Source organism: Dichomitus squalens, assembly GCF_000275845.1.
Source record: "Dichomitus squalens LYAD-421 SS1 unplaced genomic scaffold DICSQscaffold_22, whole genome shotgun sequence".
NCBI classification, from domain to species: Eukaryota; Fungi; Basidiomycota; class Agaricomycetes; order Polyporales; family Polyporaceae; genus Dichomitus; species Dichomitus squalens.
The window spans coordinates 36463-51803 of NW_006766904.1; the positions used below are offsets into that span (position 1 = coordinate 36463).

General features: G+C 54.7%; 5 protein-coding genes across 5 annotated transcripts; 2 read left to right on the forward strand and 3 right to left on the reverse strand.

Annotated features, from left to right (window-relative positions):
* The first annotated feature begins 142 nt into the window (after positions 1-142).
* DICSQDRAFT_88190 (ARM repeat-containing protein) lies at positions 143-4071 on the forward strand. The gene is made up of 13 exons (XM_007366991.1): positions 143-264; positions 360-418; positions 480-584; positions 649-933; positions 984-1136; positions 1189-1344; positions 1394-1504; positions 1555-2201; positions 2261-2405; positions 2456-2527; positions 2581-3057; positions 3114-3449; positions 3502-4071. Exons 1-13 carry the CDS (start codon positions 225-227, stop codon positions 3523-3525), a joined length of 2610 nt encoding a protein of 869 aa, XP_007367053.1. The 5' UTR covers positions 143-224; the 3' UTR covers positions 3526-4071.
* Positions 4072-4531: 460 nt separating this feature from the next.
* Positions 4532-7024, reverse strand: DICSQDRAFT_137677 (uncharacterized protein). The gene is made up of 11 exons (XM_007366992.1): positions 6724-7024; positions 6529-6663; positions 6278-6471; positions 5880-6223; positions 5807-5831; positions 5496-5753; positions 5272-5437; positions 5190-5217; positions 5100-5133; positions 4869-5047; positions 4532-4816 (listed from the first exon to the last, which is right to left on the reverse strand). The coding sequence occupies exons 1-11, from the start codon at positions 7010-7012 to the stop codon at positions 4567-4569; spliced, it is 1902 nt and encodes a 633-aa protein (XP_007367054.1). The 5' UTR covers positions 7013-7024; the 3' UTR covers positions 4532-4566.
* An 812-nt stretch (positions 7025-7836) lies between these two features.
* Positions 7837-9043, reverse strand: DICSQDRAFT_155866 (transcription initiation factor IIE subunit beta; the record flags this gene model as incomplete). Its single annotated transcript, XM_007366993.1, has 4 exons — positions 7837-8235; positions 8289-8535; positions 8598-8821; positions 8884-9043. The coding sequence occupies 4 exons, from the start codon at positions 9041-9043 to the stop codon at positions 7994-7996; spliced, it is 873 nt and encodes a 290-aa protein (XP_007367055.1). The 3' UTR covers positions 7837-7993.
* A 1110-nt stretch (positions 9044-10153) lies between these two features.
* On the forward strand, positions 10154-12029 carry DICSQDRAFT_63666 (uncharacterized protein; the record flags this gene model as incomplete). The annotated part of the gene is made up of 8 exons (XM_007366994.1): positions 10154-10237; positions 10291-10570; positions 10628-10744; positions 10797-11070; positions 11094-11331; positions 11409-11473; positions 11535-11633; positions 11690-12029. The coding sequence occupies 8 exons, from the start codon at positions 10154-10156 to the stop codon at positions 12027-12029; spliced, it is 1497 nt and encodes a 498-aa protein (XP_007367056.1).
* Positions 12030-12354: 325 nt separating this feature from the next.
* DICSQDRAFT_171333 (uncharacterized protein) lies at positions 12355-15332 on the reverse strand (the record flags this gene model as incomplete). Its single annotated transcript, XM_007366995.1, has 3 exons — positions 12355-12949; positions 13007-14546; positions 14597-15332. The coding sequence occupies 3 exons, from the start codon at positions 15330-15332 to the stop codon at positions 12355-12357; spliced, it is 2871 nt and encodes a 956-aa protein (XP_007367057.1).
* Positions 15333-15341: the final 9 nt, after the last annotated feature.

Below are 15341 nucleotides of genomic sequence, written 5' to 3' on the forward strand. Positions count from 1 at the left end.
GGTCGAGACAAAAGACAAGGGAGACTGGCGGACGCGAGGCGGATGGCAAAGAAACGCCGGGGCCGAAACGGAAAGCGTTCCCTCGACCCTGCTCCTGCCCTCCTTGGATTCTGCCCCCATCCGCCACTCCCGTCCCAATCTACGACGACAACCACCACTCTCTTCTGCTCGTACAACGTCCATCTCCACACCCGAAAAAACTGACAATACTTTCGGCCACGATCATGAATGCCACTGAGCTACTCGCAAATACCCTCTCCGCCGGTGCGTCCATTTTCTTTCCATCCCGGTGCCGCGCTCCAGACGGCGCGTCCTCCTTGATTTCGTGTGCTCACAGCAATCCTCTACTATACCTCCAGATGCACACACGCGTGAAGATGCGACCCAAAAGCTCGAGAGCGCATCTAGAGAGAACTATGTGAACCCCGTCCCATTCCCGCTACATCCGCGCCAGACCACTAACCATACCCGTCATCCAGCCGGCGTACATGCTGATGCTCTCCTCTGAGCTCGTCAACGAGTCTTCACCTGTCCACGTTCGGAATGCTGCTGGCCTTGCCCTCAAAAATACCCTATCGGCACGAGTGCGTTACTCCATAATTCGCTCGCTGCACGGGCGCCACATCCTTATTTCTCTTTTGTAAACAGGAAATCGCGCGGCAAGCCGAGTACGCCAACCGCTGGCTTGCTCTTGACGAGAACACGAAGAACAAGGTCAAACAGGATGCGCTCATGGCCCTCGCCTCCCCCAACGGCAAGGTTGGTACGGTGGCTGCGCAGTTCGTCTCCGCTATCGCGTCCGTGGAGTTGCCGCAAGGGCAGTGGATGGATGTCGTTGGGATCTTGTTGGGCTTCGTGAGTGACCCCTCAAATGTGAACCTCAGGGTGGCTACCCTCCAAGCGATCGGCTTCATCTGCGAGTCCTTGCAAAGCGTGCGTCCCTGTCCACACTTCGTATTTGATATCACCTCACAATCCTGTAGAAACCGGAAATCTTGTCCCTGCGTTCGAATGAGATCCTCACTGCTGTCATTCACGGCGCGCGTAAAGAGGAGCCATCACAGGATGTTCAACTCGCAGCCATTCAGGCTCTGCTTAACTCACTAGAGTTTGTCCGCGACAATTTTGAGCGTGAAGTAAGACCTCATTCTCCCTGCGTGACCCGAGCAAGCTCATAAGTCAAATTAGGGAGAGCGCAACTACATCATGCAGGTTGTGTGCGAGGCTACTCAGAACCCCAACTCGGCTGTTCAGGTTGGAGCGTTTGAGTGCTTGGTGAAGATCATGTCATTGTACTACGACAAGATGGGCTACTACATGGAACGCGCGTTGTTTGGGGCAAGTGTCAAAAATACCTCGCACATAGATGCCGACACTAATGGACATTGTACAGCTCACTGTGATGGGCATGAAGCACAGTGAAGAGAACATCGCCCTTCAAGCCATTGAATTTTGGTCTACAGTTTGTGAGCTCGAGACCGAGCTTGCTTGGGAGGCATCGGAGGTACGCTTGTATGATATTTTCACATCCCCTTCAGCTCACCAGCATATCAGGCGAACGAATACGGGGAGGTCCCCGAGAACGAGAGCAAGTTCTTCGCAAAGGTTGCACTTCCCGAGATTGTTCCCGTGCTCCTGGATCTCCTTACTCATCAAGATGAGGACGACGATGAGGATGAGTGGAACGTCGCCAAAGCCGCCGCGACCTGTTTTGGTTATCTCTCGACTGCCGTCCAAGATACGATCGTTCCAGCTGTCATTCCGTTCATCGAGGCCAACATTCGCGCGACTGACTGGCACTTGCGCGAGGCAGCTGTGATGGTGTTTGGCTCCATTCTCGACGGGCCCGACCCCGCAGTGCTCAATCCACTCGTTCAACAAGCCTTGCCGATCCTCATTGACATGATGGGAGACCAGAACACTCACGTGAAGGACACCGTCGCCTGGACGCTTGGACGTATTTGCGACTTGTTGATCTCTTCGATCCGTCCTGATGTGCACCTCCACCCACTCGTCTCCGCCCTTGTCAATGGTCTTCAAGACAATGCACGCATTATTGCGAACTGCTGCTGGGCGCTCATGAACCTTGCTGACCAACTCGGGTTCATCGAGGGGGATGAGACTGATACGTTCACCAACCCTAGCCCTCTCTCGCCATACTACGACGGGGTCGTTCAGGCACTGCTGCGCGTTACGGAGACGTGAGTTAGCTGTTCAATCCCTGCGTTCATCACCTTACCATCGCATCGCGCCAATTCAGTGCCACCAATGAAGGTATACAGAGGACTGCAGCGTATGAGGCTATCACGTCCTTCGTAACCCACGCCACCTCCGATACTATCCCTGTGGTTCAGAATACTGCGGTGACTATTCTCATGAGAATGGAACAACTGCTTGCTATGCAGGTGCGCAGTCTTAAAGTCGCCTTAGAACTATTTGTCTCACTACGATGCAGAACCAAATCGTGGGCGTCGATGACCGCAACAATTGGAGCGATTTGATGACCAACTTCTGTGGCGTCATTACCGTATGTCCTGATTCCCTCCATGATAGTCAGGCTCAGACTGACGGTGTGCATAGGCTGTAATCCGGAAGCTCAACGACGGCGTTCAACCTCTTGCGGACCGTATCATGACGCTCATCCTCCAACTAATCAACGCAGCGGGAAAGACTTCTACCCTCGTCGAGGACGCTTTCCTTGTCGTCGGGGCTCTCTCTGCTGCTCTCGAGCAGGGTTTTGCTCCCTACATCCCCGCCTTCCTCCCTCATCTTTACCCAGCCCTCAAGGCGCATGAGGACACCCAGCTCTGCACTGTTGCCGTTGGTATCATTGGTGACATATCGAGGGCTCTTGGCGACCAGACCGCTCAGTATTGCAGCGCTTTCATGAGCGTGCTTTTCGAGAACCTCCAGAGCGATGTCCTGAACCGCAATGTGAAGATCTCCATCCTGTCGTGCTTCGGCGATCTCGCAATAGCGATCGGTCCTGCCTTCGAGCCGTATCTGCAGACTACCATGGAGGTACTTCGCCAAGCCGGTGCCGTCCAGCCGAACCCTGTAAGTACTGCTACGTCTTCTTGCTGTCGGGCGTGACGTAACTCATCGGCTCACAGCTTGACATCGATCTCGTTGAATATGTCGGCCTACTGCGCGAGGGCATTCTTGAGGCGTACACGGGTATCGTCGCTGGTTTCAAGAACACTCCCAAGGCGGAGCTTCTCTTGCCTCATGTCCCTTCTATCTTGGAGCTCGTACAACGGTGTCTCGGGGACTCCGAGAGGACTGAGAGCACGATCAAGCTCACGATTGGCTTGGTTGGCGATCTCGCGGACACCTTCCCGAACGGCCAGATCAAGCAGTTCCTTCTTGCTGAGTGGCTCGCAAACGAGCTTCGCATGAAGGGCCGCATGGCACCCGAAACGAAGAAGACGCTTCGATGGGCTCGCGAGGTACGTCGATCCCTATCTGATCTTATATCGATCTAATCCTTGTGGGTCTCAGATGGTCAAGCGCGCGACGGCGTGAAGCTAGTCTCAGTCAGGGTCCTTGCCTGATAATCGTTTCTTTACAGCTCTTGTCTTTGTCTCGTGAAACTTACAGTCTCTTACTTTCCATATATCTCTACGTTTATGTCTACTCACTCAACGCTACTGTCGCCGCACCCAGCAATCACTCGCCCTCTGAAGGAGGACAACGTCGCATCTTACGCATCCATTATGATCCACACGCATGTCGCATCGCATATGTAGTAGAATGAAGCCGCCCCAGCAGTTCCTCTCCCGCACCACCATTGTACCACGCTCTGCCGTCCATAGGACCGTACTATTTCTGTGTTGATCTTCACCGCTCCAGCTTCACTCCCACTCTCCTCTCACGTTTCTCTGAATCAGTTGCCCATATCGTATCGTTGATCTGTTTGTCGCTGTCGGGGCGCGCACCTTGTATCCCTGGGTCATATTCTGAATCGTCAATCTCGTCCTTTCTGCCCGACCGTGTTCATTCACTTGATGTCCCTTCATCACCGCCACGCGCAATCGCAGTAATTATTTCATGTGCTCTCTTCCGCAATTCTATCCGTCCGCGGGGCACACGAAACTAATTCACGGGCTACCCTTTATCTCATCCGCTGTATAGACATCGTATCCTTCGTCTTGCGTAATCGACGACATCGTCATCAGAATGTCATTCTGGCTAGCCATTGGCACCATGCAATGTTCCCTCGTTTCATCGCACGGCACTGAGAAATCGCATTCACTGTATACTGTGCTTAGCTTGTGCGATGGGTCACATAGCTGGGCTCAAGCATTACCAGGTTGCTCATGAACATTTCGCAGATTCACTAGTTGGCATTGTGCGCTTTGGTACTTCCAGAGCTACTCATCTTTGAAACGAGTTTTCTGAGCACGTCGCCGTTTTTTAAGGCGAAATATTCTTCTGATGAACTTTATGGCGTCGATCAGTGCTATCACCTTCGTTAGGAGGTGTGTACGTCTGGCGCGATGGAACGAGAGCAACAAGAGCAAGAAAGTCCCGTGTAGCAATCGTACCTATTGATTATCGAACACACTATAGGATGCTATTGCCTGAAATTCCTCCATAAACGACCTTACCATCGATGATGGTTGCCTCCACCTTCGCCTCAAGAATGTCGCCCACTGGCCGGCTCTCGTCCATGATGTCCCTGTCGAAGATGACGTAGTCTGCACGTTTGCTGGCAGACAACGAGCCGAGAACTTCTTCCGCAAACGCGGCATAGGCAGCGTCGAGGGTCATCCCCTTGAGGGCTTGGGCTCGCGTCAAGCGTTCTGCAGGATACCTGTGTAGGGGTGAGCACGGGGAATTGCGCGCAGGAGAGGAAGATAACCGACCATCCTCCAGAGCCGTGAGGGCTATTGCCCTCGTTGTCTAATCTTGCTACAGCGGCATAAAATCCGTACAATGGATTGATGCTTTCGACGGGGAAGTCGGAGCCGAGAGGCAGGACATGGTTCCGCGAAGCCTGCAGCAGAGTCTGGTACGCGTAGGCACCCTTGATACGCTCGGGTCCCTATGTTGGCAATGAATAAACCCACGTGCTTTCCGGCAATAGCATGACTCACAAGTCGCGCTTCTGCGTAGTTCATATCGCTTGTTCTGTGCTACTGTAAGCTCATGTCCAAACACAGAAGCAGAACTCCAACAAGACTCACGCATGGGTCGGTTGCACGCTGGTCAGGACTATTCGGCGGGAGGTTGATAAGCTGCACTCCTTGTCCCTTCAACAGAACGCACCTCCCAATTTCCCAGATCGCTGCAGGTCTTCCGGACGCATGATTTGGGAGTGTTCGATACGGGGTCTCCTCTTCGCGATAGCATCGCTGTCGTCCGGGTCGTTGCCAATCTCCTCGAAGATATCTAGGACGACCTTGTTGGCACGATCTCCGATAGCGTGGATGTTCTAGTAGCATCCACATCAGCTCTCAGCCAAATGATGGTTTGACAAAGACAACACTCACGACACCCCAACCCCTTTCCCACCATTCACGGGCGGTCTTCAAAAGCTCCTCTTCGGGATGACGCATAATGCCATGCGCGTCCGGCTTGTCCGAGTAGGGAGAGAGTAGTGCCGCTCCCCACGAGCCCAGAGCGCCGTCAGTGAATAGCTTCACGCTGCGCATACGGACATGGGCTGTAGGGCTTGTATCGTATATCTCGAGTTGTTTCGCTTCTTTTAGAGTGAGCCGGTCAGAATCGGCCATGGCATACACTCTGATCTGCCATACTCTATCAGTAGAACGGACACGTCACAGACACAAGCACCGCGTACGGGAAGTTTGCGTTCTGTATCCAATCTAACGGGATATCAGTATACTCAAAGCCAATGAGGCCGAGGGACTTACTGTTTGAAGAGTTCGAACTCTTCAACACTCGTCGCAGCGTCATGAATGCTTGTCAAGCCGACAGCGAGTGCATCCTTGATCGCGCGGTCAGCATACTCGCGTACCTGCTGTCTTGACCACTTGGGCACCGGCACGAGGCTCTGTGCGGCATCGACGAAGATGCCTGTGGGCTCGCCAGCAGAGTCGCGGAGAATTTCGCCCCCGGGAACAGACACCGGGAGACCACCACCATTGTGCGCCTTGGTGAGCTCGAGAGCGCGCGGAGAAATCCATAAGGCATGCACGTCGACTCGATGCAACGCTATTGGGAGAGCGGCCAAGGTTGGGCGAGATGCGAGGTCGGCCTGGGTAGCAATTGTCAGAAGAGAACACCAAGAGCACGCGAAGATCGATCATACTGCGGTGGGAAATGAGCCATCCGTGTCGGACCATTTCGTATGATCCCATCCCATGGCTTCGATCCAAGTATCAGGACCGGACGGGTGCTTGCGGACATAATCTTCCAGCGTGTCCAAAAGCTCGGAGAGAGACCGTGCCTGATCGAGGCGAAGTTGCATTTTGAAGCCATACTGCAATATGTGGGCATGCGCATCTAGGGATGAATGTCAGTGTCCAACGCGATGTCGGTGACAAGGTGAGCTAAACATGCCTGCGAGCCCTGGGGTAACGATTAAACCAGGTCGAAGATTGATGACGGGCAAAGGCTTCTTCGCAGATGGCTCATTGCCGTACCATTTCGCAATGAGCTCATTCTGATAGCCGTCCCACCAGGATTGGACCTCCACTAGTATGTCTTGTGAGTACTAGGTTGGATAAGACGAACATTCGCGGAACGGCAACCTACGCAAGGCGCCCGTGGTCAAAATGGTCTGCTTGTCGACAACAATGCAGTCGACATTGGGTTTCACCGGATCAGCCGTATATATTTTCCCAGCATCTGCGCAAAGCGCGTATGAAGACGGCAGAACGGTGAACGAAGGCGGTGTGTGGATGAATGAGTAGTACCATGCAGCAGTACCCGCGGCTGCGGATGCGAAGAGGGTGTATATGACTTGCTTGTTACTCGAGTCGGTATTCGCGCGAGGTGTACGCGCCGTCGCACGCTGTCCGGGCCTCTTGTCGCTGGCACTCATCGTGTCTGTCGGTCAAGCAAACCTAACTACAGCCGCCCACAGCACACATCGCCACAACGAATGGAATTCCATATACAGTAATATCCCGACAGCACCGCTTAGATAACGCCTTGCTTGCTTGTCCCCTGCGATTCTTTGCCTCCGGCAGCACCTGGCATCATCCAAATAGGTTACGACGATGCACATATCGGATTTGGGAACCATCGGGCGAGGGCTGCTTCATAGTAACAGAAAGGAAGGTCAAAGCTGCCAGAATTCGTCGTCTGGACTCTGCTGTTACTTGAAAATGTACCCAATGGCTCCCACACCCAGAGAGTTTACAATTCCACGCAACTGGCTACGTAGCCACGCATGCACGCAGTCGCGCGTTTGCTTTCGCATTTACAACACAAGCGTGCAGTCGTGTAATCGCAGAGTCGGGTAAGCGATGCTAAGGATCCTATTCTTGGTTCTCAGTGGCCCCTGCAACAAAGGTCTTTCCTTGCGCGATGTAGATCGACTATAGTCCAAATATTCTCTACCATTTATCCAGTTCTCAGTGCGCTCAATATGAGTCTACTCAAGGGGTTTGCAGGATGTATAGACTGGAGCCATGCCCTTCGCCGAACTCCTGCCAGAGGGCGCTCCATGTACAACTTACAATAGACGCGCAGTTACACGACTGCGTGGCTGCATACACACAGAGCTTGGCGAGCTTCGCCATCAATCGACTGCGTTAATACGTGGTTACGCAGCCTGCTACGTAGCCAGTTGCGTGAAATCGTAAACGTTCTCCCCATACCACATCCACATATTCATTTGGTTCCAAGGAGAGGGTCTGGTGCCTTAATCTAACATTCCTCTCACTGGCAGTAAGACCAATGTACGCGACACCTACGGCACTTCCGTACGAAGGGCTGGTCTTCATTGCACAAACCATGAGTCAAGTATACATGATGTACAAGGCATGCCCGCATGTAATGTCCGAGATAAAACACTACCCTACTTCGGCGTCGCACCAGGGGCAACATAGTCGCGCGACAGGTCGACGATGCCTTTCAGATGGGTATTCGTAATCCGAGCCGGCCGCTGTCGAGGGGCAGCCTTCTTGCCCTTCTTTTTCTGCCCACCAGCCCTCGGTACGGGGGCGGCAGAAGCGGTGGCTTGGAGACCCTCGGATGCGAGGGCCTTGAGGAGGTCGACGTCGTTTGGCACCTCGAGTCCATGCCACAGGTCATGGAACTCTGTTGCGACATAAACTCGCGCGGCCTACACAGGCGCATGGTGAAAGACGTACCTTTCTCGACGGCCATACCGCCCTGCTCCTCATTTGGCTTGACCTCGTTCCAAAAGACCATACGCATCTGGCCGTCCTTCAACGTCCGCGTGACATAGACCTCACCCTCCTTCTCGAGCTCCTCGATCGCCTGTGGCGCCTCCTTCCAGCTCTCCTTGAGAGTGCGCACAGACAAGCCGCCACCCTTGCGGGTCTGACGTTGGATCTCGGTCAACAAGGCGGCCTTGTTGCGCACGTTGAAGTCATGCTACTCAAAGACGCGTCTTGAGCATTCTATGCGGTGGAACAAGAATAGTGGCAGATACGCACCCGGTAGGAATACAGATCAGTCTTGGGATCATGGATGACTCGGTCATGAGCCTTGAATTTCTCCAAGAGCACCTTGTCTGTGTCGACTGGGGTGTTGGTGAAGATAGCGAGGTCCTGGAGGCGCATGGGGTTGCCTGTGGCCTTGAGATGGTTGACGAGGTATACGAGTTGGGTGTTGACATTTGTGCCTGTGCCGGTGTCTGCGGGCTGGGAGTAGACAACATCTGGACGACAGGTCAGCCATGGCTCACACCAAGGGCAGACGAGTCGAGCAGAGGAGACGTGCTTGATTTTGGCCGCTTCTTCTTTTTCGAGTCACCATCGGCGTCGGCTGCAGACGACGAGCTGCCAGGCTGCAGAGGTGGAGGCTGGGACCGCCATGAGGCGTAGTCCTGTCGTTTGAGAGCGGTCTGGAAAGCTGCGGCATCGCGGGCAAGGCTAGCCATGGAGAGGGAGATGGCCGTCGGAGAGCAAGGCGAGGTTGCGGTGAGCGCCGTACACGGGGCCGGCGGCACGGGATAAGCGTGGGCGCCTGCGAGTGTGGGCGTATGTTTTGGCGGGGTTTGGGACAGGCGCCTGGGATGAAGTAGCTGACTGTGTTGATCTCTGCGCATGCACCGACGACGGCTTGGAAAGCCCTTCGTCGACACCGTCGCCGTCCTCCGCGTCGTCCAAGATGGCCCACGGCGACATGTCCTTCTTTTCTCGCCCCTCTTCTTCCGCCGTCAAGATCACGGCCCCTACTTCCGACGAGCCAGACAGTCCGAAGCCTTCCAAGAAGGGTCCGTCCTCCCGCCTATCTGCCATCTCCGGCCATCTCATCTTCCCCTCCAGATTCCACTCAAAGACAGTGTAGGAATATTCTCATTTATGGGTACGTTCCTCTCCTTTGGGCGCGTTGGACGCGTCCTCACATCGTATAGATCGTGTAAATTTCAAGACAAGGGCTGTATCTACTATCATCCTCCGGTGCGTATCCTCCATTCCGGACATCATCGGCGGCTCTCATGTTCCCTCTAGCGCGACGAGCCACTCTCCGCGTACGTCATGTTCCTCCTCGTAATACATCATGACATTTAGTGTTGCCCAGGCCTGATTCTCCTACTCCGGCCGCCGCTCTTCCTGCTCAAGCAGTAAACGCACCTGTATTCATCCCCAAAGGCCACCCAGGAAGTCCCTCTCTTTCAGAGGCAGTGCCGGCTTCCATCCAGCAGAAAACATCTGTATCATCGTACGTTTTCCGAGTATTGGGACCAGACTCATCCTCTCCGTCCTCTCGAGCGGTCCCCCGCGCGCTCAACGCGCTTGTACCATACTGAATCGTTTCTCAGCGATTCCTCTTCCGAACCTCCTTCGTCCATTGCCTCAGAGCAAGAACCGGAGCACGAAGCACAGACCGACCCTGAACAGTACGATCCTTACAACCCTTACGCATATGCAGATCATAACGGCCACCCATCTGAGGATCCGCATATGGTAAATCATTGGCGTGTTTGATGTTATGGTCCGCATTCTGAGGCTTTTCGGTGCCACAGTCCTCCGCAAATCCTTATGAGATGCCACCTGAACACATGCTAGGCTACGACGGAGCGGCTATCGATGCATACTACTCTGCCTCGTTGACCTACACCCGCCAACCGGTATACATTGGACCTAATTTTCCAACCTTTCTCTCCACTGACCTTGCACATAGCTCAACTACCACCTCTACACCCTTCCCCGCCCTGAGGCTCTCGCACACAAATACTTCGTCTCGGACGACATCCGAGAAGAGCTGCAGAAGCGATCAGAAACAATCCACACTACGGCCCCTCCTGGTCTCGGGCTACCAGAGGAAATGCAAGGTTACCATACCTTGGTTCCTTTAGAACCCATCGGCGCCGACCGTCGCAAGTTTGGCAACTGGTACTCAATGGTATATCGTGCAACAAGTTCTACTGATGGGTCTACGTACATCCTGCGCCGTGTCGAGAGTGAGTTGCTTGGCATGAGCCATCACATTGTCTGTTGACGGGTCCGTTCTCCTAAAGACTTCCGTCTCATGAATCAGTCTGCGTTCGGCGCCATCGAGACGTGGTCGCGCCTCAGGCACCCTAACATTGTCTCCGTCCACGAAGCCTTCACAACCCGCGCATTCAACGACAACTGTGAGCTTCTCCCGTCGGGCAATCCCTACATCGTTTCCTCACGAGCATACAGCGCTCGTGGTCGTTTACGACGATCATCCGAACGCGCAGACGCTGTACGAGGCACACATCAAGCCCAAGGCGCCGCAGTTCCAGAACGGCCGGCTGCAAGCACAGTCCAACCGAATCTCGGAGCGCACCATCTGGTCATACGTCATCCAGATTGCGAACGCGATAAAGGCCGTCCACGACGCTGGTCTCGCGGTGCGTCTCATCGACCCCACTAAGATCCTCATCACCGGGAAGAACAGGCATGCTCTCAATCACCTATCTCCTGAACGGACCCGGTGTTTGACGTTCCATCCGATAGGGTCCGGATCGGGTCGTGCGGGATCGTCGACGTGCTCTTGCACGACCTTCACTCGGACATCTCGTTCATGCAGCAGGACGACTTGACGATGTTCGGCGCGCTCGTCTTCATGCTGTGTTGCAGCAACCTAGCCGCGATGAACAACCTCCAGAAGGCGATCGACCACCTCGGCCGGTACTACTCCGCGGACCTCAAGAGCGTTGCGCTGTTCCTCATCTCGAAAGGTGGTCCGCACAAGGTGCGCCTTGTGGTCTCCCAATGCCTTTGGTCGCTGCGTGGTCTGTGGGCGTGTAGCCTGACGACGACAGTATTCAGAACATCGGACAGCTATTCGATATGATTGGCAGTCGTCTACTCACCGAGCTCGACGAAGCTCAGAAGTGAGTGCTAGAAGCTTGTTGACTGTTGTGAGCACCCGCTGATGTCCCTTATTCGTCTCAGCGGCGTCGACCGCCTCGAGAACGAGCTCATGAGCGAGCTCGAGAACGGCCGTCTCGTCCGCCTGCTCTGCAAGTTCGGATTCATCAATGAGCGTCCTGAGTGTGTGCCCCTAACTCTTCTCGTCTTGCATCTATTCACTGGAAACTAACACCCAGGCACAACCATGAGACCCGATGGTCTGAGACAGGCGACCGGTACATCGTCAAGCTCTTCCGAGACTATGTCTTCCACCAGGTCGACGAACTCGGTCGGCCGGTCGTGAACCTTACGCACGTCCTCACGTGTCTCAACAAGCTGGACGCAGGTACGGACGAGCGCATCATGCTCGTCTCGCGCGACGAGCAAAGCTGTCTCGTCGTCAGCTACCGGGAGGTCAAGGCGTGCATCGAGTCGGCTTTCAGGTTCGCGAGCCTATCTTCGGCGTGTTTGGTTACTATGACTGACCGAATGCATTTGCAGCGAGTTGTCGAGGGGCTGACGTTGGGTCAACGATGATGGCATGTGGACGGACTCGGCACTCTGGATTTCCACCTCTTGAGCGGTACAGAAAATGTAGAATTGAAAAAGACGCGGAAAATACAGACAAAACTTGACTCGTCCTCACGTACATTTCTGCTGCTAGGCGTGTGATAAGTCGCAATGTGATCGAGTCGACTCCTCGCTGTTGGCGTACCATCATCAATCACTGCAGACTCGAAAGCGAAACGTACGTGTGAAGAGAGCCGAGGGAATAATAACAACCGATCGCGAATCACAACATCGAGAGCTGGGACTGGAAGAACATATCAACTACAGAGCCGATAGATCCCGAGTGTAAATGTCACAAAGTGAGTCTGGGCTTTTTCCTTGGCCCGTTCTCTTCCTCTGCTATATGCGCGTCATTAGTCAAACGAGGACTAGGGCTTTGCAGCCACTTCGCGGATATGGCCTTGAGGACTTTCATATCCGAAGTCCATTCTGTGTTCATGTCTTCCAGTTCCCGGATGCGTCTGGTTTGATCTTGAGCAAGCAAGGTCTGTGTCTCTGCAAACTCCGTCTTCTCCTTGAGACGTGCCGTGAGCGCTCGTACGCTCTCGTCACGTTGACTTATCGTCTCATCCCTACTCGCTAGCGCAGCCTTGCTCTCCTTTTTGACCGTCGCTAGGTCGGCGCCGAGCGCAGCGCTTCGTGCCCGCTCCTGAGCGAGCTCCTCTCGCAGCGCTGCCGATTCCTTCTCGTAGGCCGCTTTTACGTTCATTATCGCAGCATCGCCAAGCCGCCCAACGCTCGTCATCTTCTTGAATGTTTTGCGAGCCTCTGCATAGATAGTTGCGGGTGAATCCTTGGGGTTTCTTTCGGAAGCTTTCTTCGCAGACTGAGATCGGTTTGCTCCCGCCATCACGCTCCCGGGGCGAGATTGCGCTGTGCTGAGTGACCTACAGACAGCGCGATCAGGAATAGAATTTGTATCTGAACTATATGGATGGACGTACCGAGCACCGCTCAGGGCCCAGGTACGGGGCAGCACCAAGGAAACTGGAGATGGATAAGCGGCCGACGTTGACCGCGACGGCGGGGCAGTAGGAGTCTCAGGGTCGCCGGACTGGGTCGGAGGTTCCACCTGCGCAGCCTGGCCTTCGGATTCGTTCAGGTAGCTTAGCGCGTCGTCGTCATCGTCGCCGCCCTCATCACGCGCGGTCTTCTCCCATGCATCATCATCCCGCGGAGTCGACCGCACGGTGCGAAGCACAGGCATGGCGGTCTTGAAACAGTCCAGCAGGATATGGGCCAGCTGCTCGTCCGAGGGAGACACCGTCATCGGATCCGCCCCCTGCTTTTTGGACTGCCAACTCGCGACCGCGGCTGAAAGGGCCAGGAGGAGCCAACATAGACAGTCAGGCCGCTCGTCGCGGTCCACGTCACCTTCATGGTCAGATGCGTCGCCCAGGTGTGCAGGACATCGGGAGGCCAACGACGAAGCCATGACGAAGATCCGCGTTTCCTCGTCCCACACCACACGAGGGTACGAGTGTGTGTACTGGCGCACAGACAGCGGGTCCGCTGCGAGATCCGACTCAGGAAACAGCTTCCGGAGTGCAGCCCTCAGGACGTCCGTCCCTTGTTGAAGATGCGGGGCGCTATAAGCGGAAAGCAGTAGAGACTCAGCATATACGCGGATCGGAGGGTACGCGCCAGATTTCATCAGTAGCAGTCGGATGCGGGGGTGGACGGGAATAGAATACATCTTCAGTTCTACGATGAGGGCCTTGTCCTCCTCGGCGGTGTCGAGACTTGCTACATATGGGTAGACACCGCCTGGGTGGTTGGCGAGCTGTGGGTTGAGGCGCTGCCATGCTGTCTCGAATGCCGTCCGATAAGCGTCTCTACCTTCCGTGCGGAGTGTCATTCCGCAGTCGTTGGGCAGTGACGACGCGTCAACGAGGAACTCCTCTGCGAGCCCCACTGAAAGATCGGGGTGGGTGCGAATTGCCGTATCAGTCGCCTCGAACAAATGCTGCTGGAATTCCGTCGAGAAGTTACCAGGGACTAGTCCTTCAAGGCCGCTAGAAGATGCGTCGAGGATACCGAAATAGTTGATGCCAATCTTGCTGAAACCAATAGGGACATTGGCGACTAGATGATCCCGATAGTAGAATCGTCCCTGCGTAGACTGAGGAACACTAGCGACCCCAAGACCTGCGTTGACGACGGAAGGGGTGAAGAACGAGATGATGGGTTGTGCGGAAGGGGACAGACATATTGGCCATTGCTTCTCAGGAGGAAATATACTGTAGATCCCAGAGAAGAGATACTCAGGAGTTAGAGCACCACTGAGACCGCGGACAGTGACCACGACTTCGTCGGCCTCTACGAAGGAGCGTTCATCAGTCGGCTCCGTCGCTCGGGTGTCAGCCTGTTTGCGCTTTTCAGAGAGCTTGTACCGGTGGCGGGTCGAGTAAATGGCCTGTACTCTAGTATGCTTAGATGCGCCGAGAGTCCTATCGACCTTTGTGTCGTAGGCGAATTGGAAATCTAGAACGATCACCATGAGCCCTCTGACTGCTCTGAGACGACAGACATACCTGGGCGGCCTTCCACGTTCTTGAGGCTCAAGGGTGTGAGATCCTCCTCCTTGAGGACAAGACTCTCTGCGCACCCCGTGTTCAGGCCTCCCTGCCAATAGAACTCGCCCACTGTGTGACCCACCCGGAGGTCCATCCCATGAGACTTTCGTGCCTCCGAAATTGGCAGGCCTTCTTTGAGGACTCCCATGAGATGATGAGCTGCCCTGATGAAGCCCAGCCCTCGCCTGCCCAGAGTCCACTTGGAAGTCCTGTAGGTCGATAGGCCCTTGGTGATGACATGCCGGAACGAGGACATGGGATCAAGATGGTTGTTGTAAAAGGTCAGTGCGGTGGCCCCGGACGTCTCGTTCCGCCAAATAATGTTGCATACCCGCAGGTTCGAGTTGTGGACTTTTACCTGAAGCTGTACGGAGAAGATGCAGGCGGAGATGATGTAGCTGGGCGTCCAGTCGTCGTCGCGAAGGGATACAGCCTGTGGGCCGGACAGGAGACCAGGATACTCCTTGAGGAGGTTCTTCTTTAAGTTGAGCTTGGACCTCACTGTAGTGCAAGTACTGCGATGATCCTCGTGCTTCCAATTGGTAAAGCGCGTTTGGTACGTCTCCTTCAAGATCAGGTCGACCTGGTTTTGAACGAGCGCCTGGATGGCGAGGTATATCCTCATATGTTGCGAGTTAGACGAGTCGATTGCGTCCTGCAAGTGAGTATGTATCTGTGTAGGAACGCCCGCCATGCTTGCTGC